This window comes from Orbicella faveolata, unplaced genomic scaffold, assembly GCF_042242905.1.
Source record: "Orbicella faveolata isolate gen_17 unplaced genomic scaffold, um_ofav_v1 contig_2, whole genome shotgun sequence".
NCBI lineage: Eukaryota > Metazoa > Cnidaria > Anthozoa > Scleractinia > Merulinidae > Orbicella > Orbicella faveolata.
Window position 1 is genome coordinate 24665986 of NW_028301547.1, and position 23848 is coordinate 24689833.

The 23848-nt window shown below is 37.6% G+C and overlaps 1 protein-coding gene and 1 long non-coding RNA gene across 3 annotated transcripts in view; one reads left to right on the forward strand and one right to left on the reverse strand.

Annotated features, from left to right (window-relative positions):
* LOC149112576 (uncharacterized) overlaps window positions 1-23848 on the reverse strand; it is a 36394-nt gene that overhangs the window by 4725 nt on the left and 7821 nt on the right. Inside the window, exon 2 of the mRNA XM_089288972.1 lies at window positions 5362-6076. Coding sequence (XP_089145098.1) covers window positions 5362-6064 — 703 coding nt within the window. The 5' untranslated portion in view covers window positions 6065-6076. The remainder of the gene's footprint in view (window positions 1-5361; window positions 6077-23848) is intronic.
* LOC149112577 (uncharacterized) lies at window positions 11130-17378 on the forward strand. Of its 2 annotated transcripts, none has more exons than XR_016207052.1 (2): window positions 11130-11346; window positions 15450-17378. It is a non-coding gene; the product is annotated as an uncharacterized LOC149112577 (long non-coding RNA). The 2 variants fall into 2 exon arrangements; XR_016207053.1 differs by lacking the exon at window positions 15450-17378 and adding an exon at window positions 11586-12085.

A 23848-nucleotide genomic window follows, 5' to 3' on the forward strand; every position in this document is an offset into this window, starting at 1 on the left:
GTTCTTTGACCTACTACGCATGCGCTGCATTTAACTGGGTTCTTTCGGTAAAAAAGAGAAAGCTGAGAATTGCTGGGTTCTTTGCATCGTTACCTTTTCTAACATATCTTTGTAATAAAAGACTAAAGTCTTCAATACACTGCGTTCAATTATAGAGAAAAATAGCACAGATAGTGCGAGTGTTGAGTAAATCAAATGATCGCTCTATTGACGGCATGTTTGTTTTTTGCAATACTTGTGCGCGCGCTGAATTGCATCAGCAAAAGGGTGCGCGCGCTGAATTGCATCAGCAAAAGCGCGCGCGAAAACTGTGTTCGGCCACCTTAAACAAAGGACGCTCCTCACGAAACCAGAAAATCCTGGTTCCTGTTGATCTGCGCACATGCGTTCAAACGCAATAACAGTGTTTGAACATACGTAGATAGTAACTAATGTTAGTTCGCATTACAGTTTGTCCCAGAGGTCTGGATTTTGAGGTGGTTAGAACCAAAAGGATTGCGGCCCATCGAAACGAGATTGGCAAGCGACTCTATTAACTAACCATTCTCGTCCCCAGAGCCTCCGTTTCTTTTGGTCACGTGGTCGGAGAAACGGTAGCTCTGGTAGCAGCCATTACCGGATGTCCGTAAATCACGGACATCCGATAACGCATGCGTAATTTTGGCCTGCATATCTGCTCATGCTCAGAAACTAATCCTGAGGGAGGGGAGAGAGGAATAGAGTATATACTTCGGATGTAAACAGATCGGAACGCTGACATGTCTTTTCACTTCGCTGAAGTTAGGTGATTTAGAGTTAAAAAGAGAGCAGAAAGCGGCCTGAAATGTCGTCGCCGCTTCAAACACGATTGCCAGCTTGTGTAATATTTTACCAACGGGTTTCGCGGTGCATTTTGTGGTGGACCGTCTAGAAAAATTCAGGGATCGATAGCTGTGTTCTTGTTGTTTCTTCTCTTCATATTCGATAAAAAGGAGAAGTTTAAAGAGCGAGGTGCAGTTGTGAAAGCTTTCAAGCAAAGTTATCAGGATACGGCATGTATTACGTCTATCGATGACACGGTAAAATTTGTTTATGGACACGTTTGTAGAAATCAGCCGCGCAAATTGCATCACTGACCAGAGGATTTAAATATAAGCCGTGCTGATAGCTGAAGGGAAAATTTTTTAATGGTAAGAACTATTTACTTCCTGGTTATTTACATAGGTTTGTAAGCTGCAGCAGAATAAAAATCTGTTGAACTCAGGAAGTTTTGTTGTATTGGAGTTTTGCTCATGTTTCCTTGATATGATCTTTCATGTCCTCATTTTTTCAAGTAACCACATTCTGTTCTATTTTTTTTTTTTACAAAAAAGGGTCTTACACAATCAACAGATCATTAAACTGTCAAATTAAATCAATCAATCAACTTTTATTGTGTATTATTTACAGAATTAATTTCCATCAGTATTATAATTAAATAAATATGAGAAGAGAAATCTATTTTGCATATGGCTATGGAAAGAATAAAAAAATATGTGTGTGGTAACCAGGGTATAGGGTAGCAATTGGCCTTTTGAAGTGGTTACTACCATGTTAAGAAAAACGCCAAGAAAAAAACAAACGTCCTATGCCAGTTGTTATCGAGTGGTTATATATGTGTGCTGGGGGCTTCCATAATGGCTCTGCAGCAATTTTAATTAGCTTATCTGGAACATCTAATGATGATATTTGTACATCGAGGCTTGAGAAAAGCCTGCAGACATTACAAAACTAGATATAGGGCTATTCCCACCATTTTGTCCCCCACCCCCAACTGCTTTTGTTGATGTAATTGTTTTTGTTCATTTTATACCTTTCAACCAGCTTATATAAAGTTTAATCTTTTGGGTGCTTTCAACAACAACAACAACAACAACACCAATTTATTTTAGTTTTCCCATACGAGAACATGGTGTTACCAAAAATATAATACAGCTAAAATGATGTAACTATAACATTAGTATTTGGCATTGGTATACATGTAGAGGTTCCTGATGTGAAGAGAGTGATTCATATTGGTGTGCCTCAATGTACATTAAGGAAGATTTTTTTAAGGAAACTGCATGAACAAAATGAATGGGAAACAATGCAATGTCATTGCTCTTTTACAATTCATGTTACTTCATGGTAATAAGGCTCTTCAGCCTGTTATACAACCATGTACAACAACAAATCTCAAATGCATACTTTCTACGTCTTGTGGTTGATCATAACATCAGCCACATAGCTTTACTATTAACAATGGTTCTATCTCCATCTCCTTTTTTTTTCAGTATTATTTATTGAACTGCAAGAGCAACATTCCTATTTGAATTATCCATATATGGTCATCCTTCGAGGAATTTATGTAGCACTATTATGGTCTGAAAATTAACAAAGAATAGTAAATAATGGTGGGAAATAAATTATCGTTCAAAGGCTAACAAAAAGATTATGATATTTTTCTTATGGGGATATTAATGTAACTCTGTACACCTTTAATGTTTGATTTGTTTTTAGTAGAGATAATTCCCACATTACATTTAGAAACCCACTAGTCCTGATGATTCGTTATCAGTTGTACATGTATAAATAATTGTCTCTTATGTTTGTTCACAGTTATTTGCATGGATAATAAATTCTTGTTATTTACTGATTAATGTTATTGTGACGGAATAAAGTTTTGCTAGTTGCAGTTGCTTCCTAACTAAAGTGGGGAGAGAGGAAAGGGCCCCAAATTTCAGCTATGGTTACCTATGGTTATTTTCCTTTACACATCATTTCCTCAAGTAAATTATAAAAAAAAAAAATAAATACATTTCGGTGAAGGCTCTAAAGCAAACTAAACTCTTGCCTGACCACAAAAGGTTTGTTCGTGTTTTTTGGGGGGAGACTATAGGGGAGGTGTCAATAATAAAGAGAGGAGAGCTAAAAAACAGATATTATATATATCTATAACAGCAGAAGCTTCTTAACAGATAGTAAAAGATACATACATAACAATATGTGGAAGAAACAAACCAAACTTCATGTTCAGATCATTTGCTACATCATCCAGGTACGTAGCAGAGTATTATAACACGGACCTTTGACTCATTCTGGCAATTTAATATCAATACATTTTGGACTGCTAGAATCTGATCTGCTTGATCTTTCAGAGAGAGAAAAACACACTCAGCTTCAGATTTCCAGTGCCACATATGCTTAGCAAGGGTGATATTTCTTCGTCTTTTCACCTGGCTCTAAGTTTCCTTTTGAGCTTTTCATAAAGGAAGACAAACGTTTCTTGAAACCCACTGCCGATTCGAACTTAATTTCTTGATTTCTTGGGGTATGGTCAGCGACAAAGTAATTGTTGCATTAGCTGGTTGATTCTCAGTTTTAAACGTTTCTTCCCACCTTCTCGGCTGCCACAACAAAGGACGATGATTACGATCGTGAATGACATCGCTGCAGGCGACGTATTTCTTTGGTTACGTGGAAACTTTAACGATTCCTTCGGATCGATCGGGAAGGGTCACCATTTGTTTTGCGTTTTTTTTTTTTTCGTAAAGCGCGTCTGTGTCAACTGAGCGAAGGTGCCGCAATCCGGGCCGGAAGTAAAATGGAATGCGTAGAGCTTTGCAATTTTCATTTCTGCTGCGCATTCATTTTTTGTCAGCCAATGAAAAAATTCAAAATTTTTGGTGCGTCCAGTGCTACTCGTCAACGACATTTTAAGACGAGTAGCACTGGGGACGAGAATGTTAACTAACATGTCTGCGAAACATGCGCAATTCAACCGGACGTCGGATATTTTCGAACTAACAATGGTCACTCGCTTCCTGACCGCTGGTCAAGGGTAACAAAGATTCTCGGTATGAGGCTGGGGTTATGGGTTAGTTTGGAAATTAGGTGATGAGTTTATGATAACTATCAAATCAAATCAAATCAAATCACAAATGAATATGCTGGTTTGTGTGGCTGTGTGATTTATATCACGCGGTTAATGGCATCGAAAGATTCCGGTTTTCCTGTGCGAGTCAAAAAATCGTGAAAGCTTTGATTTGATTCTGACAGGTCAGTTGTGTACTAACCAATCACAATGAAGTTCAGTGCACGAGAGGAAACCTCAAATGACCACAAACTATGATAACCGTTGCTCTTTGCGGTTTAGTTTTCCCTAACTGGGTTTTTCCTTGCTACGCAGTACATACCATAAATGTTTCAGGTGTTCAAGGTTTTCTGAGTTTCACAATAAAGCAGTAACTTTCACAGTGCTCTCAGTCTCCTAATAGAGTCTGACGTTTCTCACATCAGAATCTTCTTGATTCACCAGATTAACTCAGTGCAGTTATACGTTATAACGCTAAAAAGTAATCTTAAACACGAACTACATTGTTGCTGGCTTAAAAAATATACATGTACTTTGCTTCATGCTTAGACAAGAAAGTTTTGGATTTATGATTCATAATTGATTTAAGGTGGCTTCATAGGGTAATCATTTATGGCGTTGCGCGCGCAAGTGTTATGTTTTTAGTGCTGTTTTTGCATTCGCTTTCACACCCAGTCCTTTCACACTTATTACATGTAATAACGAATGATTAAATAGTGGTTTGCTATCATCTCTGTTAAAATTTTGGGTTTTAGTCTTGAATTATAAATGCCCAAACAAATGTGTTTATTACTGTTTGTGTGGCTTCATTTGTGATTTTCTTGAATTTTCTTCGGTGAAATCTTCCAAAATTTTTACAATAAATCGCTTCCAACGGGATACGAATTTTAAACACGAAAAAAGTAGGGTTTGTAAAGGCAGTTTTTCGATTTTTTGAAATTTATGTCTTTACCGCTGCAAAAATCTGGTCTTATAGATTTCCCTGAAAAACGAGCTCCGACTAAAGTAAAATATTTACCACCAATCTGCCAAATTTTACGAAATTTCACCGAAGGAAACGCGAGAAAATTCACTGTCAGTTTTGCTTTTTGTGCTCATGTTGACGTCAGAAAATATCCAAAAACAGTGACGTTTTCCTTCGAGCGCGCGCAAATTACTTGAGATTTCGTCCTCAGCGCGCGTGCGATCGTAAAACTATAGGGAGCCACTTTAAGCATAGCTAATAGAGGGAAATGGTTACGAAATTTTGCAAAGTTCTTTGTTACATGTTTTTATTGGCTATTTTAGGGGTTGACCCTGCACAAAACCTGACAAAATATAAAATACAAAAGGTGGTTATGCGTAGTCAATGAAGGTCAAGGACCTTTCAACATAAATCTTAGCCTATTTGTTTGCTTCTTTGATGCTTACCTGGCTTCTTAATCATTCCCTCTATTAACTATATAAATAATCTATTCAATTTTAATGTTTATACTGAATACACTTCTGACCTTCATCGCTTGGTTTCCTTTTAGAATTCACCATCGATTCTCTCAAATCATCTAGCTTCTTTTCAAACTTTTCTTCGATTTGATCCAATTTTTCCTTGATGCTAATTTCATCCTTTACCCACTGTTTAAGAAGCTCTTGGTAGTGTTCCTCAAACTCAGGGTCCATGCATTCAGTCTTCAGATCGTCAATAGCATCTTGGCAACGCGTTCCTCCCAATCTCACCAATGCATCCCGGATTACCTTCCAGTATTGACTGAATGTTGCGTCATCAACTGAGGCTTCGCTGGCATGACCGTAAACTATGTTTCTGTAGTACTTGATACGAACAATGTCAGCTTCAGGTGATAAATCTGTCGCTGCTGGAAGACTGTCCCAACCTGTAGCCGGGGGAACAAGACCACAGATATTCCTTAGCAGGACCATGAGTAGAGTGATGTCAAACTTCGTTGATGAAACTGAAGATTTGATGGCAGGATACAGTTTGCCCCATTGTGTAGGATTCAGGACTCTTTTCGCTCGAAGAGACTGCAATATAGCGTGTGCTGGAGGAGTTGACAAGACGGTGTCAAGGCCCCCCGTTGGACGCTTCTTGTCAAACGTTTCTCGCAGGACATGTGCACCAACATCTACCAGAAGGCGACATAACCTGGCGTAATTGGTAGTTTCCTTTGTGGAATGTAATGTTGGTGCTGCAGAAGCCATGGGTAATGACGCCTATACAAGTCATAGAGGAAAAAATAACAGTTAGACCATTTTATACCATACATATATTACCGCGTTACATTAATTGCAACATATTGGGACCGAGGTTTAACTTAGGCTGCAAAGAACTACGGACTATTTAACATAAGAACAAAAATTCGAACGAACGAACAAAATTCAGCTGAAGTACAGTAAACGATTTGCTAATGTGAAAGATTGATGTGAAATGTAAAGTGCGCGAATAAAATTTATTGTTTGGCTGTGCCAAGAATGTCTGTGATGTGTCACAGATTTGAGGAAAAATAACGGTAATTAACGTCGCGGAAATTAACCCGCAACTTAATTAACAGCGCGGAAATTAACATTAAGCGTTAATTTCCTATAACAGGGTACCAGCAGATATTTGAACCTTACATCTAATTTAGAGCAAGTCATTCACTAATCTTGAAATGAGTCTATTAATAAAAATTCAATCTTGTTTGGCGATCAAAGACAATCGATGCAAATTTTCTCATTTGTGCCATGGCATCCATTTTTCAAATGCGATCTTGTATTAAACAGTTCATGAAATCACCTAAGCAAACTAGAATCACTACTAACATGTACAAGCTAATTATACTTCAAATTGCCACTTAGAATGCATGTTGTGTATATTGCAGTTTATAATTTATCAAATATTTTCGCTTGCAAACAATGTCTTAATGCATCACGTGACCGAATATGCCCCAGCTAAAACTGGAGGAATATCCAAGTGATATTCCCCAATCTAGTATGTTGTGAAACATATTTGATGAATAATAAACACAATAGCCTCCATTTGGCGCAAAAATATGCTCAAATGAAGGCTGTTGGTGTCTGTGTGTGTGTGAAGCTCACATTAAGTCAGCAGCTGAGAAGTTTGTCAGGTTATGAAAGTCACGTGGTTCAAAAGAATTCTACAAAGATGACTGTGCATTTGTTTAGAGCCTGTAAATAAGAAAATCGGGTACCAGTTGGCCTCTTCAAGTGGATTTCCCCTCCTTCATGTTGGCTTCGCTTTTGTGTACGTTTATAATTAATCGTTTTCGAGAGACTTCATACTTATTTCCCAACTTTCAGTTTTTGCTTGTTTTGAGATGTGGTCCTTTGTCTGTTCGTACGCATCGAAAATTAGTTTTCGTATCCTTCATGATTTTGTATTTAGATTCAGACTTTCATCAAATTTATAAGGCGAATTTACAATTACACTACACATTATTTTCAGAATTAGAAAATACTAAAACAGCAAGTCAAGTGCTGCGAGGCAGTTTATGAAATAATGAAACTACCCAGAATCCCTCGCAGCTGTAATGTTTGAAATGTTAAATAAAATCGTCATTTTGAAGTCCAGACCTATACTATACCTTAAGAAAAAAAATTTCAAGTAAAATAACTCTGATATCAAACTTAGCATGATGACGGCATTTTTCACGTTAAGTTGAGATCTATTATTTTTTAAAATAAAAAATATACAGCAATCAGGCATACAATGTAATCACTTTTAATCATAAGACACCACTGGATAAATTAAATTATATATCACTTTTATAAGCACAGTCCCACTTGTAATATTGAAAATAAAATAATTATGAATAATAATAATGATGATAATAATAATAATAATAATAATAATAATAATAGTAATACTGAAAAACAATTTATTATGTAAAGACCAGTGAAATACCAGTGAGGTAAGCTTTAGTGCATAAACATGATATCTTCACACTGTGAAAATTAATAACATGTGAAGATATCATTTTTGATAGCATTTTTCTTTTGTCCCTTTAGCTACACTTAAATTTGCTGGTGAATGATCGAAACATCTTCGAATCTTCTTCGGTCGTCTTCGGCAATCTTCGGTCATCTTTGGTAATGTTCGGAAAATGTCTCCCTGCCAGCAGAGGCTCTTTTCCTGGTGTTCGTTGACGGGAAGAAAGAGACCTCTGCCATGGGTCGAAAATGGCTTTGATTTAACCGCCGTCCACAGTCATGGACAGCTCTATTTAAAACGCATGCTCCTTGCATTGTTTGCTGACTGGAACTTGAGCCCGTTGCATCTCGCGCATTTCTTTACATTAATTTCGCTGTCAATTATGAGCCGACATTGTAAACAAGGGATACACATCGGCGTTCACGAAAGAGTTCAATCGTAAAGAGTTACTAACTTTGCTTTCTTCCGTTTTGGATAACCTCGACCATGGAAACATAAGAAAAAATTGAGTGGCAAGCAGTTCAAGGCCCTGTTTCATTTTTTAAATGAGCGAGACGCGTTTACGTGCTTCGCGACCGGGCATGGGAAAACTCTGATCTACCAGAATGCTGTACTTGTTGCACGAATAGGAAAGGTGAAAATTCTGCCATCGAACCCACCTGTTGTGGTTGTTTCACCGCTAAATGCGCTCACATCTGACGGTGAGAGTTCAGCGGTTTCTCTAGCGCATTGCCTCGAGCTTGTAGAATTATTCCGATAGCTGTCGATGAGAAATGCTTTGTCTTGTTCGAGAATCAATGTTCTCTTTATAACTGAGTCAGCCTTTTGTTTACAGTATTTGCAAACCCATCGGGATGACGAGGAAAAATCTGGCGACTCTCCGACCACTGTTAAATTTTCTTTGAGTCCTGCAGTTGTGGTTGTGTTGAAAAAGCTTCCCTGTCCAGCTAACTTGAAGTCAATACCACAGATCAGACAACGATTATCTCTTGACGATTTTGGTACTTTTCTAAGTGGCGTTTTTGGCAATCTAGTCGATATTTTCCTCTGTTTTATACACAGAGAGTTAGCTAACTGGGGTGTGAGACATAACGCGCCATCTGCGTGGGTTTTTCGCGCCAGTTTGAGTGAAAGGTTCTATTTTCGTCACGTGCTACGAACCTCACGTGACGGCTTGGTCGCTAATTCACGTGCACGGAGCACGCTCAATATAGCCATTTTCGACCCATAGCAGAGGCCTCTTCTCTCCCGTCAGCGAACACCAGGAAAATGGCCTCTGCTAAGAGGGAAGGAAAATGTTCGGAAACGTTCGTCTGGCCCTCGAAACAATTTTGGAAAATCTTCGGAAATCTTCGGAAAATCCTCAAAAACGTCGTCATTAGTATGTTAACACTGGAAAAGTTGAAAATTTACATGGACATGTCAATTTTAATTTACAGCATGTAAATATTGATTTACATTCTTTGTAAATTACAATTTACATGTTAGGGTTTTGTAAAATAAATTTACAGGAAATTTACAGCTTTTAGTACAACATGTAAATGTTCTGTAAATAGTGATTTACATTGTCTTTGTCGACAATGATCATTTGAAGAACATGTAAAAACCTGTAAAATATTTTACACACTTTTACAGTATCTGCCTTTGTAAAAAACATGTAAATTGCTTTGCTAAACCATGTAAGAAACATGTAAATAATTCAAGCGAATGCTGTAAAAAGTCTGGAAATGTTATGTTTGTAACCCTGTAAAAACCATGTAAATGAAAAAAGGGGGCCTGTAAGAAAGATGTAAAAACCATGTAAATGAAAAAAGGCGGCCGGTAAGAAACATGTAAAAACCATGTAAATGAAAAAAGGGGGCCTGTAAGAAACATGTAAAAACCATGTAAATGAAAAAAGGGGGCCTGTAAGAAACATGTAAAAACCATGTAAATGAAAAAAGGGGGCCTGTAAGAAACATGTTAAAACCATGTAAATGAAAAAAGGGGGCCTGTAAGAAACATGTAAAAACAATGTAAATGAAAGAAAGGGAGCCTGTAAGAAACATGTAAAAACCATGTAAATGGAAAACCTAGAAGTTGCACGGGTGCAGTGGGGGACTGTAAATAGCCTGTTAAAAACATGTAAATTAAAAAGGGGGACCTTGCAAAGGCTGTGAAAACAATTTAAATGAGCTAATGGGGGCTTTTCGAAAAACTGTTAAAACCACGTTAATGTAAAATGGAGACTCTTAGAAAAAAAAGATCTAAATTTAAGAGAAGGCCTGCCTAAACCCTGCAAAAACCATGTAACGGAAAAGTGGGCTTATTTAATATAACTCTGGTGTAATGGTTCAACCAACGGAGACTGTTGAAATGATGTAAATTCCAAGTTACCGACAGGTTCGCTATCCTCTTGTAAACGGTTGGTTGGATTTTGCAAAGAAATAAATGAAAAGTTACCCCGGCCAGGGTAAACTTGGGGGACGGGGGGAGAGAGAGGAAGGGTTGTCACGGGTAACCGAGAACATATAAATGGGACCTTTTAAAGGCGCGTAAAGTTAAAACGTAACACCGCCCTAGAGCTCCGTAAACCTACCGTGAAGCCTCCATTAAGGTGCCTTTTACGTTGAAGCATTTGAACTTCTCTAAAATCCAAGCGTGTGCTATAGTGTGCTTTAAATTGAAGTTGGGTTAGAGGGTATGCACCAAACTAAATCGCTGCATTGATCGACACCGCACGAAGCTGTCTTCTTGTGAACTTTCCGCGCATCCACAACGACAAAATAAAACTAGAATTGTTACTGCACATGCAGGCGTCCCAAGCTTACGCCTCTAGAAAAGGGAAAAATTAATTCTCGGACATGTACGTATTTATTCACGAAGGACCATGAAAGCGTCACGTGTTGTGTGAGTTCAATACGGAAAGAGCCCCGGTGACCGAGTTTGAACTGACGCGAGTTAGGTTAGGCAGGGAACCATAAGGGACACGGCCGGCCCAACGACCGTTTTCTCTCGAATGCTTTGAAACGCTGTTTTAGGCTATCTGGTGTACTTTCAAAGCTCTGTAGGTTAATTTTAGGTAGCGCAAAAAAAAATATATCTGTTCGGTTATTCTAGAGGAGCTTGTGTATCTCGTACTTATTAGGGCTTTTTTGTCCATTTCCCGAAAACGTTAGGACTTATAGCCTTTCCGAAAATGATAGCTGACTTTTTTTCGGTACCCAAAATGACATTTTGTTTTTTTGTTTTGTTTTGGTTTTTTTTTGTGATTTCTACCGTTCTGTGCTTTCATTGCCGTCACTGTTATCCCAGTCCCTTTATAAGAGCGTACCAGCGTTGTGATTGCCCGATCTCCAACAAACAGGAATCAGCGGTCTTCATGTTAGGTACCAGGTCCTCTCGGTTCTCCCGCCATGTTTGGCAGTTCGTTGGAACTTGCATCGAACTCGAGCTCTGTTTCAGCGGGCCAAAATCCACTCTACCTTCGCTTCGTCATCGTGCACAGTTTCAAGGCAAAGTTTTCCGTTACCCAGAAGCTGAAGATAGCGATTACAGGCAACAACAACAACAGGTAAGCAAATTGAACGAGTAGAGTAAAGTAACGTCAAGATACGTATACATTTCGTTTTGTCTTTGGTTGTGAATGTGTCATTATCAAGGAGAAGTTACATTGCTTGTGGAATCGACTTTATTGATGTTTACCTGCTGTGCATAAAGAGATTTATTATCTGTTCTTATCTGTTCTCGATAACCGAGTAAGAGCATGTGACATTTGTTATTGGCTTATTGGCTGATGCATTCTCTTGTAAGGTTATGTTGCCCTCTGATGTGAATGCTAGTAAGCTAAAATGTAATGTGCCATCTTCAGCAGAGAAATTTCTCTTATGCTAGTGTAAGTATTCTGAAGTTACTCAAGTGTCTACAGTTGTACCTACATGCAAGTTACAATATGCTACACAACTGTACATGGACATTGCACCCACTGGTGCTGATAGTAAGTTAAATGTTGTGAAATTTTCTTTCACAAAAAAAACACGACGATACTTTATAAAGAGGTATACATGTACCTCAAACTGTCATGAAAACTACACAGGACTTGAAAAAAAAAGGAAGAGTAACTTGCCCAGGCAGGAAAATCTACTTGTCTTGGACGACACAGTATAGTCAATCGATTATTTCATAACAATCAATAGGAATTAGTCAATGATATCAGAAATCAATAAAAGGATTTGTCATGAGTAATCGATTGTGATCAAATTTTCAATAAGCATTATCAATTTTGCTGATACCAGCTTATCTTTTAAGCAACATTTAATAAGAAAGAAATGAACAAAAGATATAAAGTGAAATATGAAATCATGAATACAATTGCATAAAAACATACAGTACCGCTCAAAAGTAAGTTACCACCTCTCGTCTCGTTTCTCGCGAGACGAGACTCTCGTCTCGCGAGAACCATTGAAGCGTATATTTTGGAATGAATTACAAGCAATTAGCTTGCGAGAAAACGATTAAATTCTCGCGACGCGGTGAAGTTTACCCCGCGAGAGCATCTGGTTTTGTAGGCTCTTGTTTCACACGCCACTTCAAGGGAGCCAACTTTAACTTACAAGCGAAAAACTTAAATGAAAGTGATGAAAAACGAACGGCAAAGACGTTCGCCGAAACTCGAGTTCGGCGGTCGCTTTAGTTATTTCATTGCAGCGTGTTGACTTTGCGTAAATATGAACGACAGCTTTTAAGTGGAAACTTGCTTCGTAAGACCCAATACAATCATCGCAAATGAAGAAACTGAATGGAAACATTGCTTTTTATTCTCAAATCAAGACGTTGGTGAAAGTGCTTGAGCAATCGATGAGTAAAGTGTCAATAGTTTACGGATTATTTTTAGTCCGTAACGCAGTGAATTTGCGTAAGTGTGCATGTCCTTTGAACTCGCTTTTGAATCGTAAAACCGTTGTTTTCATCCATAAAATTGAATGTAATCAGTCATAAAAATCGAAATATTAACCACCGGAAAGAGAACTTCGGTAAATCTGTACATGTTTCGTCTGACAGCGAGAAAGGAAGTGAATTTTTGATTACATAACAAATCGAAAACGTGACTTTGACTTTATGCACGCGTCCTTTGCTAAAATAACAATCGCACGTGGTAGAAGTGTTCAAGGAATTGGAACGTGAAATGGAACGCAGAAGACGTCAGTTTGAATACTGAAAGTTATGTTGATCCTAATTTCCTTGTTAAACGCGCTCACCAAGAGAGACAAAGTCTGTTGAGCGATTGATGGAAAGATTGCGATCCTTTGGTCAAATTAGTTGTGTTGATGTTGAACTCGCCTACATGTACATCGATCGATAAAAGGCTTTCGGAGAACCCTACAAACAAAGAGAAACGTTTAAAAAATGAAATGGCTTTATAGGAGTTTTTAATAGCAAATGCTGCGAGATAAGCTGTGTCACAGAGCTCGCTTAACTGCAAAGTTAGCAACGCGCGTCGATCAGCGATCGAAACACGGTTATGAAAATTGTGAACCCCTCGAAGGCCAAGAATGGTCCTGAACGGTCCGTGTTTGCTTTTAAACATGTCACTGTTAACCTGTCTTTCATGTATACAGCACCTTTCTACTGAAGTAAAGTTAAAGTAACTTACTTTTGAGCGGTACTGTAACATTGTATCTTGTAAACAGAATATTTTGCTGGCATACATGTATTGGGGACTATGTTTTAGGGGTCTTTGGTAGTGCCTTTGAAATCTACATAAAAAAGTTACAATCAAACATTGTGTTGAGGGACACAATTTTTCTACAGTTTATGTGAACTAACAAAGAGAGGCCAACTTTCAATTGATTCTCTAATGACTGATAAATTTGGTAAAATCAAATTGATAACTTGAAACTTCTCTAGCATGTGAGTATGAATTTCTTTCAGTTGATTGATAGCACTGACAACACTTACATTAATTTCAATTTATTGATTTATATCAATTTATGGATCAATTTCAATCGATTGCCTTACCCTGGGATGACCAGACAGCATTTTAGAGACCTGTTACAGCTGTACATTTTACTTGTATGAAATTGGGCTCTTACCAAATACATGCAGGTTTCATGTGTCATGCATCTGTTCATTCATCTGTAGCAGGACAGGAAAAAAAATTGTAAGTCACTTGCCCAGTGGGCCAGTCAATTTCAGTTTTCGCTTGCCCCCATTTAAATATTAGTTGCCAGTGTGGTGGCCAGTAAGGAAATCAGAGGACAAATGCGAATGAAGTACGCTCGGATTCCTAACTAATTCTTGCTTTCAACCTAATAATTAACTAATCTTTAGGTCTTAAGTTTTGAAATGGAATGACTGGAAATTATCATTTATCAAGCTTGCATTTTTAGTCAGACTCACAAGACTACTGAGGCTACATTGTAATTTCACTTGCCCACTGGGCCACTGAACTTCTATTTTCACTTGCCCAAGAGCAAAATTTACTTGGCTGAGTAAATCAGATCTGGTTTTTTCCTGCCCTGAGTAGATCACAGATAACACCAAAATGTGGTAAAAACAAAAAAATATTCACATAAGCCATTACCAGAGTGTGTCACAGAATCTGTGAATTTTTCAGGCGTGTGTCACTGATGTTCTTACCACATTTTGATGTCTTCTGCCATCTATTACTGAACAGATGCGCGACAACGTAGAATCTATCTGCTTCATAATACATAACAAAGAAACAAAAACAAACATTTATGACATCAGCTGTACCTTTGTCCACCAATAGAGCATAAGTACATGTAAGAAACAATCAAATTGTGCCTGCAAATAACTTGACTTATTATTTAAACATTGTTTGATAGGAGTTTGATTTATTGTGCATGAATATTACAATGTAGAAGATAGTGAACATTGAATATTTACTGCCACACATTTTGAGTTTAGTTCTTCTACATCCTCTGACATTCAGTGCCTTCCAATCAGAGATGCAAAGTTTTTGTCACACAGTAGCTACAAATGTAGATTAAGATCTGTTTGATTGATGAATATTCAGGGCTCAAAATAATGGCCGGTCAACGGGCAATGTCTGGCCAGAATGGTCACTTGACTGGCCAAAAACTTCACTCGCCAGTCATGTTGACCAGTCATGTCATGTTGAGACGGTCACGTTGTTCATTCTTGAATAAACAATCAAATCCCCAACTGTAAATCTGAGAGTTTTTAATCTCTTTTTTATTATGACCTCTAATGAAAACATACACCAATGCATACATGTATCTGTTCGAATGGCTAAAGACCATTCGCTTGCTGTTTATCATGCGTTCAAGATCGATAGGAATGCCATTCAAGTGACTGGGGTTAATATTAAGCCAATTTTTAAACGGTCTAGCAGTGACTGGAACAAATAAACTATATTTGTGGGTTTAATTTGGCTCACATTACATGTACTTGATTTTTGCATAAATATCCTGACCGGTCAGAAACGAGACGTGACCGAGCTAAAATTACTTTGGCCAGTCAACATGACCGGCTACAGTCCGATTTCAAAGGTCACAGTATAAATTGGAATGATAAGAAACAAAATAATAACTCCAATGTTAAATTCAGTGATTGATATCATACACAGAATTTGCTGATTCATACTCAGACATAACTTATCTTATATAACGAAATGTTTTATGTTACTTGTAGGATGAAGTAAAATTGAGAGTGGTCAATACATGCATACTCCTTGGCATTGATGCTTGATCAGGAAAAAATCAGCCACTGAGAAGTCTACAGTACTTATGACTCTATAAGGGGTCCAAGGCCCATTTCTTGAAGGCCCTGGAAACTTTTCGGGCCCACAAAGCCATCTTTAATTGAGCTGTGTCTAAAAACTAAGAGCTGTATATGCCTGAAACTTCTTGTGTGAAGGAAACCTCTGTTCATATTGAGAATAAGCGATTAAAACAGCTCTGTAAGCATAAGATTTCAGATTTTGGTATGGCTTTCTGGGTGCGAAAACTTTTTGGGACCTTCGAGAAATGGGTCCCTGGTGCATTACAGTCTAACATGGTGACCTTCAACACTTTGATATGCTCTGGCAGCTTTCTGGCATAAATTCAACCACTTTAAACATTATTTTTTAATGCTTTGAAGTATCACTTACACTGTACCTGTGTTAGTGAATTAGCATCAAATTTAAATATCTTAGATTACTAGGTTGATACTTATTGTTCAATACAGCAGCTATAAGATTTCATCATAAAAAGAAAAGGCTATGTTTACATACATGTAGTACCATGATGTGTTATGGGAACTATGGTACTGATAGGCCTTTCAATTTCAACAGGCCCCTATGAATTTTTTTTTTACAGTACAGTTTTTTATCACAAAAAGAAAAAGTAAAATTTTGAATATTGTTTACAGTGAACGTTTTGTCAGGGGTCCAAAATGTTTGTACTGTTTGGATTCCGTACAGTTTTGGAAAAAGAAGGAAACTGTGACTTTGTAAACATAGCCTAAAAGATGTCACAAGCCTTGTTTTATGTTATGCAATGTAGTATTCCTTTGGCATGAATGTTTTTATGATGAATTTAAAATGTCAATCTCTATCTTGTGGTAAATGTTTTTTCTCCCTATTTTCTGTTATTTCAAACAAGAACAATTCACTCTATGAAAAAAGTTGATCAATACTTCACACTTACATTGCAGTAATTTTCATAATAAGGTAAAGGTAAAGTCTGCATACGAGCCACATGGCCCAACAGGCTGGAGCTTATCCCGCTTTCTGTAGCAGGAAGCGACTAGGACTATTTCTACTCCCCCTGGATGAGATGCCAGTCCACTGCAGGGTTACCCAACCATGAAATTCGCTGCTACCCACTTATACACCTGGGTGGAGAGACACTGAGAATAAAGTGTGTTGCCTAACAACACAACAGAATGTACCCGCCTAGAGCTTGAACCCGGATCGCTCGATCAGGAGTTGAGCGCACTACATGTAACTACGAGGCCATCGTGCCTCCCCCATTTTTCATTGTTAAGGCTAATTTAATCCTACATTAATTACTTAGTAAGAAAAAACAGTTTATTCATTCATTTTATGACAAAGGTATTATCATTACGTTACATTTGACTTTGTGGATTTAGTATATATTTAAGAGAGGTATCCATTCGCAAACAATTTTAATTTAGTAATACACCTAAATTGCAAAATTTTTACTAGTTGTAGCTGACAACAGTATAGTTCTTAATCATTTTATTATTTATGAATTAAATAGAGCTGAATATGACATGGTTTCGCACAATCTTGAAAAGGTCTTGAATTTTAGTAGTCTTCTTGAAAAGTGCTTGAATTTGGTTAAAGGAGCTCAGTCATGGTATTTTAAAATATTTTGGCCATGCACAAAATTACATTTAAGTCGTCTTGTTATGAATAGATAGAAAAGAAAACATGTTTTATTTGTTGCAACGTATACACTGTAAACCTTATTCATGGCATATAAAAACTATTTGAATTTTACTGAGTTTTTTCTGATTGCAATAAATTTCTGATTCTGTATAAATTTACATATTTTCTACTATTATAATTAAGGTCAACAGATTTGATTACAATAAAACAGTACATTCCATGCATTTTTCCTCAAGTGATTATTTACACATTTATTGCACAGGGTTTCTGCCTCCCTTTTTCGATTTTCATGTTATTTACAGGCTCCCTTTTTCAATTTACAGGTTATTTGCAGGCTCCCTTTTTCAATTTACAGGTTATTTACAGGCTCCCCTTTTCAGTTTGCATGTTATTTACAGGTTCCCTTTTTCGATTTCCATGTTATTTACAGGCTCCCTTTTTCCATTTACATGCTCTTTACAGGCTCCCCTTTTCGATTTCCATGTTATTTACAGGCTCCCTTTTTCCATTTACATGTTATTTACAGGCTCCCTTTTTCGATTTACATGTTATTTACAGGCTCCCTTCTTCGATTTACATGTTATTTACAGGCTCCCTTTTTCGATTTACATGTTATTTACAGGCTCCCTTTTTTGATTTACATGTTATTTACAGGCTCCCTTTTTCGATTTACATGTTCTTTATGGGCTCCTTTTTTGATTTCCATGTTATTTACAGACTCCCTTTTTCAATTTACACGTTATTTACAGGCTCCCTTTTTCGATTTACATGTTATTTACAGGCTCCCTTCTTCGATTTACATGTTATTTACAGGCTCCTGTTTTCATTTTCCATGTTATTTATAGCCTCCCTTTTTTTATTTACATGTTGTTTACAGCCTTCCCTTTTTTATTTACATGTTATTTACAGTATGGCACCCTCCCTGTATTACGGGTTTCCAGGTTGAATCACAAGAAATTTACAGGCTATTTACAGTATTTGCACGAACAGTTTACATGTTATTTACATGATCTTAGCCCTTTGCTTTGAAACATTTACAGTGTTTTCTTCATCATTTACATGTTTCACTTAAAATATTTACATGTTATTTACATGAAACCTCCAAAACATGTAAAAGGGGAAAAATCATGTAAATCATTCTTTACAGTCTTTTTTTGATTATTTACATGTTAATTACATGTTATTTACATACTCTGTAAATTTTCAACTTTTCCAGTGTAATATAATAATAAAAAAAAAACTACACGGGCGCTTGTAGATATGGAATTTCTCCTCTCGTGTTCAACTTGATATCTAACTCTTTCGCTGCGCTCACTCCTGAGATATCGAGTTGAACATTCGAAGACAAATTCCATATCTACGCACGCGTAGGTATTATTCTCTATATTATAATAAGAACTTTCCCACGATCCTTGTTGATTTTTTTACTATTTGTAATTATCTATAGATGTTTTTAGTAGATTTACATTCCTTTGTAGATGGTTCATGCAGTCACGGTCACTTAGGCCCATGGGCTATGCAGGCACCCTTTGCGGACTCTTATTTTTTAGCATACAGATGTTTAAGAACTGCATAATAGCGGAGCTCCGGCGGCCTGAAAGGCCGCCAAGCGTAGCACCATAATTATAGGAAGAGAACTACATGCACGCATAGAAAACCATGCAACTCTTTTTTCACGGTCAACATGGCTAGCGGTGTGGATCACGAGCGCCTGCGCCCAACGAACGAAATAAAAAAAAGACGCCGCACAACATGGTGGGCATACTCCAGCTACATCATGTAAGTCATGCAGCCTTGCTTTACAGCGAACATCTTTGATATTGGATATACATGTCATGATCAATTGACACCTGTCAAAACAAGGTATATCCGCTGACCAGTATCACATGACCATATCATGGGCTCAAGTTTAGAGCTCATCAAGTTCAGGTGTTTTTTTAACTTGACTGCTGACCAAGTTCTAGTTTTTGATTGGATCGCGGGCTAAAGCGAGGTTAACTTGTTGAAATCAAGGCCAGGTTTCTCTTAAGCTGATAAACGCTAACCGAGGATTAAAAGTTAACCGAAGTATAATTTGCTTGCATAAAGATTTTTTTCACTGCTTATGTTTTGTGTAGTTTGAAATTAATAAAACTCAAAAGAGACGGCCAAACAATATAAACAGAGAACCTCACCGCAAAGTTAGAAAACTCGTGTCAAATTTCTCGTTTATCCTGATTTAGATTAATTGGTTTCTGAACAAACCGACCCGTGAGCTCCGCTTATGCACTAGTCAATTGAAACCCTCACGCTTTGGGTCCAGGGGAAGGGTAGCGGATAATAGGGGAATTAAATCACTTTTGAACAACAATCTGTCCCCTAGGTTGGTTCATTTGACTAATTTCGACTTTGGGTTCCTGGTTCCGTCCCTACGTGGGGCGTGCTAGCAATAGAGAAACTGGGTACTAGTTCTACGTATGGAACTTCAAAGATGGGGGAAGGCATGAGAAAGATAAGAGTGGTTTGAGCCACGCATATCTTGCTTTCACTTCATCATCCACTATAATTGATATTCAATCTGAAGCAAGTAATTTGCATTGAAATTCAAATGATATCCGGAAGGTCGAAGGGTTCATGTCATGACGTGTTCTCATCTTTCAATTTCTACAGGTTTTATTCCAATACCAAGATAGCCATAAGGTTCTAGATCTCTGGCAAAATGAGGATGTTGCTGTAAAGCTAAAGAGTGTTTTAGCCTGTTGAAGCATGAATAATTTTCCAAAAATATGACATACACATCTGAATGTGAACTTACTATTGTACTAATAATCATAATAATCAAAGCTGTATGCATGTAAACTTGGAAGACGAACATTTAAATGCATTTCTTTTTCCTTGAAACTTTTGACAGTTTCAACTTTCTCACCTGAGGGGGAAGGGCGTTTGATCTGAACTCTGGCCTCAGGGGGTAGGGATACTGATGCCTTTTGACCAGGGTCAATGTCAAATCCCCTACCCCTCCCCAGGACCAAAGGGGTGGGGGTTTCAATTGACTAGTGCATATAAGGCTTAGCTAAGGCTATTTGTTTATTAGCTCCTGGTATACTGAGTTTAGATTAGTTTTGAGTTTAGGAAGGGAGTATAATGTAACTAACCTATAATTTAACTAACCTCAACTCAGTATACCAGGAGCTAATAAATATAAGTGTACATATTAGAATCTAAGTATTGGGGTGTTCTTATAAGGTCTTAGATGACAGTAGATGAGCAACATCACTCAGATTGATTTACAAATTCATGAATTTAGAAGGGAAAATTTATTGTGTGTTAATCTCTAATTGAAGTGTTGCCTGATATGTTTTTCTTTTTGCCTGTAGATGAAAAGTAGTCTGCTTTACACAACTCAGTCGCACTGTTTTTACCCTACTCTACTCTTAGGATGCACTTGATAGTCAAAGTGTTTTAGATACAGAGACAATTTGTCCTGATTTATTTACCGTCAAGCTCACTGGACAGTTCAATCACCCAGTGAATGGTCACACAACAAAGTCAACTGCCCACTGGGGCCACACAAATTGCCTGCTCATGAAGGAGCTGAGGAATCACCTGTTCAGGAAAGTAATTGCAAGAGGCACAAACCAGTTTTAACAAATCACCCATTATATATTGTGGCAAAAACTGATCTACTCATTGTGATTGAGCCCGCTGAGGCACAATTCAATGCAAATAATGACAAGCCATGTTTGCTGTTTGTTGAATGGGCTAGATTGTAGAATGTAAAGTGGTTACAAGGTTGGTACATATCTTTCACTTTACACTCAGCCTTGGTGAATGCTCTCATGCAGTGACATTAGTTATGAATATTTAATAGCAGAGCTTTTGGGCCGTCAAGTGGAGCCCCATACTCATAGAAACCCATGAATCACTTTTCTCATGGTAAAAATGGCTAGCGACATTGCTTGTGCACTCAGGCACATACGTACGGCAACAACAGCAACAACAGCGATGAGGACATTGCACAACATGGCGGCCATACTCCAGCTAATGGGGCATGGTGGCCTTAGTTACCAGCGTACATCTTTAATATTGTACATCCATTTTATGGTCAATTGACACCTGTCAAAATAAGGTATCCACTGACCAGTGTCACGTGACCACATCACGGACTTAAGTTTTATGCTTATTGAGGTCAGATGTTTTTTTTTAAAGTTAACCACTGACCAAGTACAGGCTTTTTGATTGGATCCTGGACTCAAACAAGGTTAACTTACTGTAATCAGGACCGGATTGTTCAGAACTGAGCTGGTTAACACTAACCCTGAGGATTAAAAGTTAACCAAAGTATAAATTTTTCTTCTATAAAAATGTTTTTCACAGCTTATGTTTTATGTAGTCTCTATACATTACAAAAAAAAACGACAGCAACAACAGCATCTGTCTTGGTTTGCAGTTAGTGATGATTTCAGTGATCCTAATCCATCAATGTTTCTGTTGCAGCTGACTGTTTTGGCATCAAGATGTAGATCAATGATGCAATGATTACCTTGTAATGTCAGTACCAAAATGTTCAACATGAGCCTTTGAGAAAATCTCAACAACAGTACATGTACATGAATATTTTAAATCTAGTAAGTGGTGATGTCAATGACCCTAATCCATCAATGTTTTGTCTCAGCTGAATGTTTTTGTTGTTTTTTTTTTGGCATCAAGGAGTAAATCAGTGGTGTCATCTTCAGTAGCTGATAAAAAGAAAGGAAACTGAACGTAAATAAAATTGCTCTAACGCACTCAGACATTCACACAATCATATTTTCTGATTTCATGACAACAGCAGTGCCATTTGGATAAGCATAACCTTATATACACTATAATCTACAGTACTACTCAAGGCCATAATATAAACTCCCAGTATTAAATAAATATACAGAGTTAGCCAAGTCTAAAAGCCGAGCTCCTGGGTCGGATTGTTAAAAGCCTGATTTTAAAAGCTAACCCAGGATAAGTGAGAATTTTGATTTGATTTTTTCTTAACTTGGCAGTGAGGGTTTCTGCTTATATTGTTTGGCCTCCTGAGTTTGAATAATCTCAAACTACACAAAACATGAGCAGTGAAAAAACATTTTTATCCCAGAAAAATTTATACTTCGGGTAACCTTTAATTCTGGGTTAGTGTTAACCAGCTCAGTTCCCAACAACCCGGCCCTGATGATAGTAACTTAACCTGGTTTGAGTTCCCAATCCAATTGAAAAACCAGTGTTTCGCTCAGCAGTTTAGTTTAAAAAAAACACATGACCTTGATGAGCTTAAACCTGCAATATGGTCACGTGATACTAGTCAGCAGATACCTTGTTTTGACAGGTGTCTATTGACCATAAAATGGATGTCCAATATCAAAGATGTAAGCTGTTAACTAAGGCCCCCGTGTCCTATTAGCTGGAGTATGGCCGTCATGTTGTGCGACGTCGTCATCGTTATCGTCACTGTTGTTGCCATGTGTACATGCCCACAAGCAATACCGCTAGACATTTTTACCAGTGAGAAATTTCTATGAGTAACTGGGGCTCCACTTGATGGCCCAAAAGCTCCGCTATAAAATATGCACATTAACTAATGTCACTGAGAACATTCACACCAAGGCTGAGTGTAAAGTAAAAGGTATGGACTAAAATTGACTCTTCGCTGGTAAAATCTTCACATTCTACAATCTAGCCCATTCAACATTAACCACAATGGGTTGTCATTATTTGCATTGATTTGTGCCTCAGTGGGCTCAATCACAATGAGAAGATCAGTTTTTGTCACCATGATGGGCGATTTGTTCAAAATAGTTTGTGCCTCTACAATTTCTTTAAAATTACTTTCCTGAAGGGGTGATCCCTCAGCTCCTTCATCACCAGGTGATTTTGTTCTGTGACCTCACTGGGTGACTGAACTGTCCAGTGAGCTTGACTTGGTAAATAAATCAGGACAATTTCTCTGTATCCAGAACACTTTGACTATCAAGCGCATCCTATCTCCTTTGATTAAAATTTGGTCGACAGTACCGCACTGGAAATGACTGTGCACATAACAATGCTGAAAAACCCATAAAAGAGTACTGTCTTCCCCTGGAAATATCACTAATTTGTCATGACTTTGATGGTTACTTCCAGCAATTGATAAAATTGCATTTGCCATGCTAACTCTAGTGAAGAGAATAAAAATCTTAACTGATCTGCATGCTATCTTTGATCCATCTTCTCGAAACACAAATTGGTGAAAGATAAGTCATTATGGGGACACAAATTATCAACTACTGCCACTGATCCTAACTGCATCTTCTCAAAATGATCTCCAATGAAAAGAATATGGATAAAAAATAGCCAGGCCCACATGGTCTGTCAAAAATAGTGTTTTTCTCACTAAGGCTCGTAGCAAATACTCAAATAAAATTAGTCCCCAGGCTTTTAATTCAATACCATATTATTATTTTGCATATATAATGAATCAACAGGCAATATTAAGAAAAAAATGATCCCTTTCTCTAAAGATCAGTACATAGATACATACATACTAGATTATTGTTACCTCCTTAGTGGGGCTTTTCAGGAACAATGACTTACACCAATTACAAAATACAATAAAACGAATATCCAAACATATACAATACAGCTAAACATATTTGTTGTCAAAAAAATCAATGTGCAACAGTGTGAGAACTCTATCGGTGTTGAG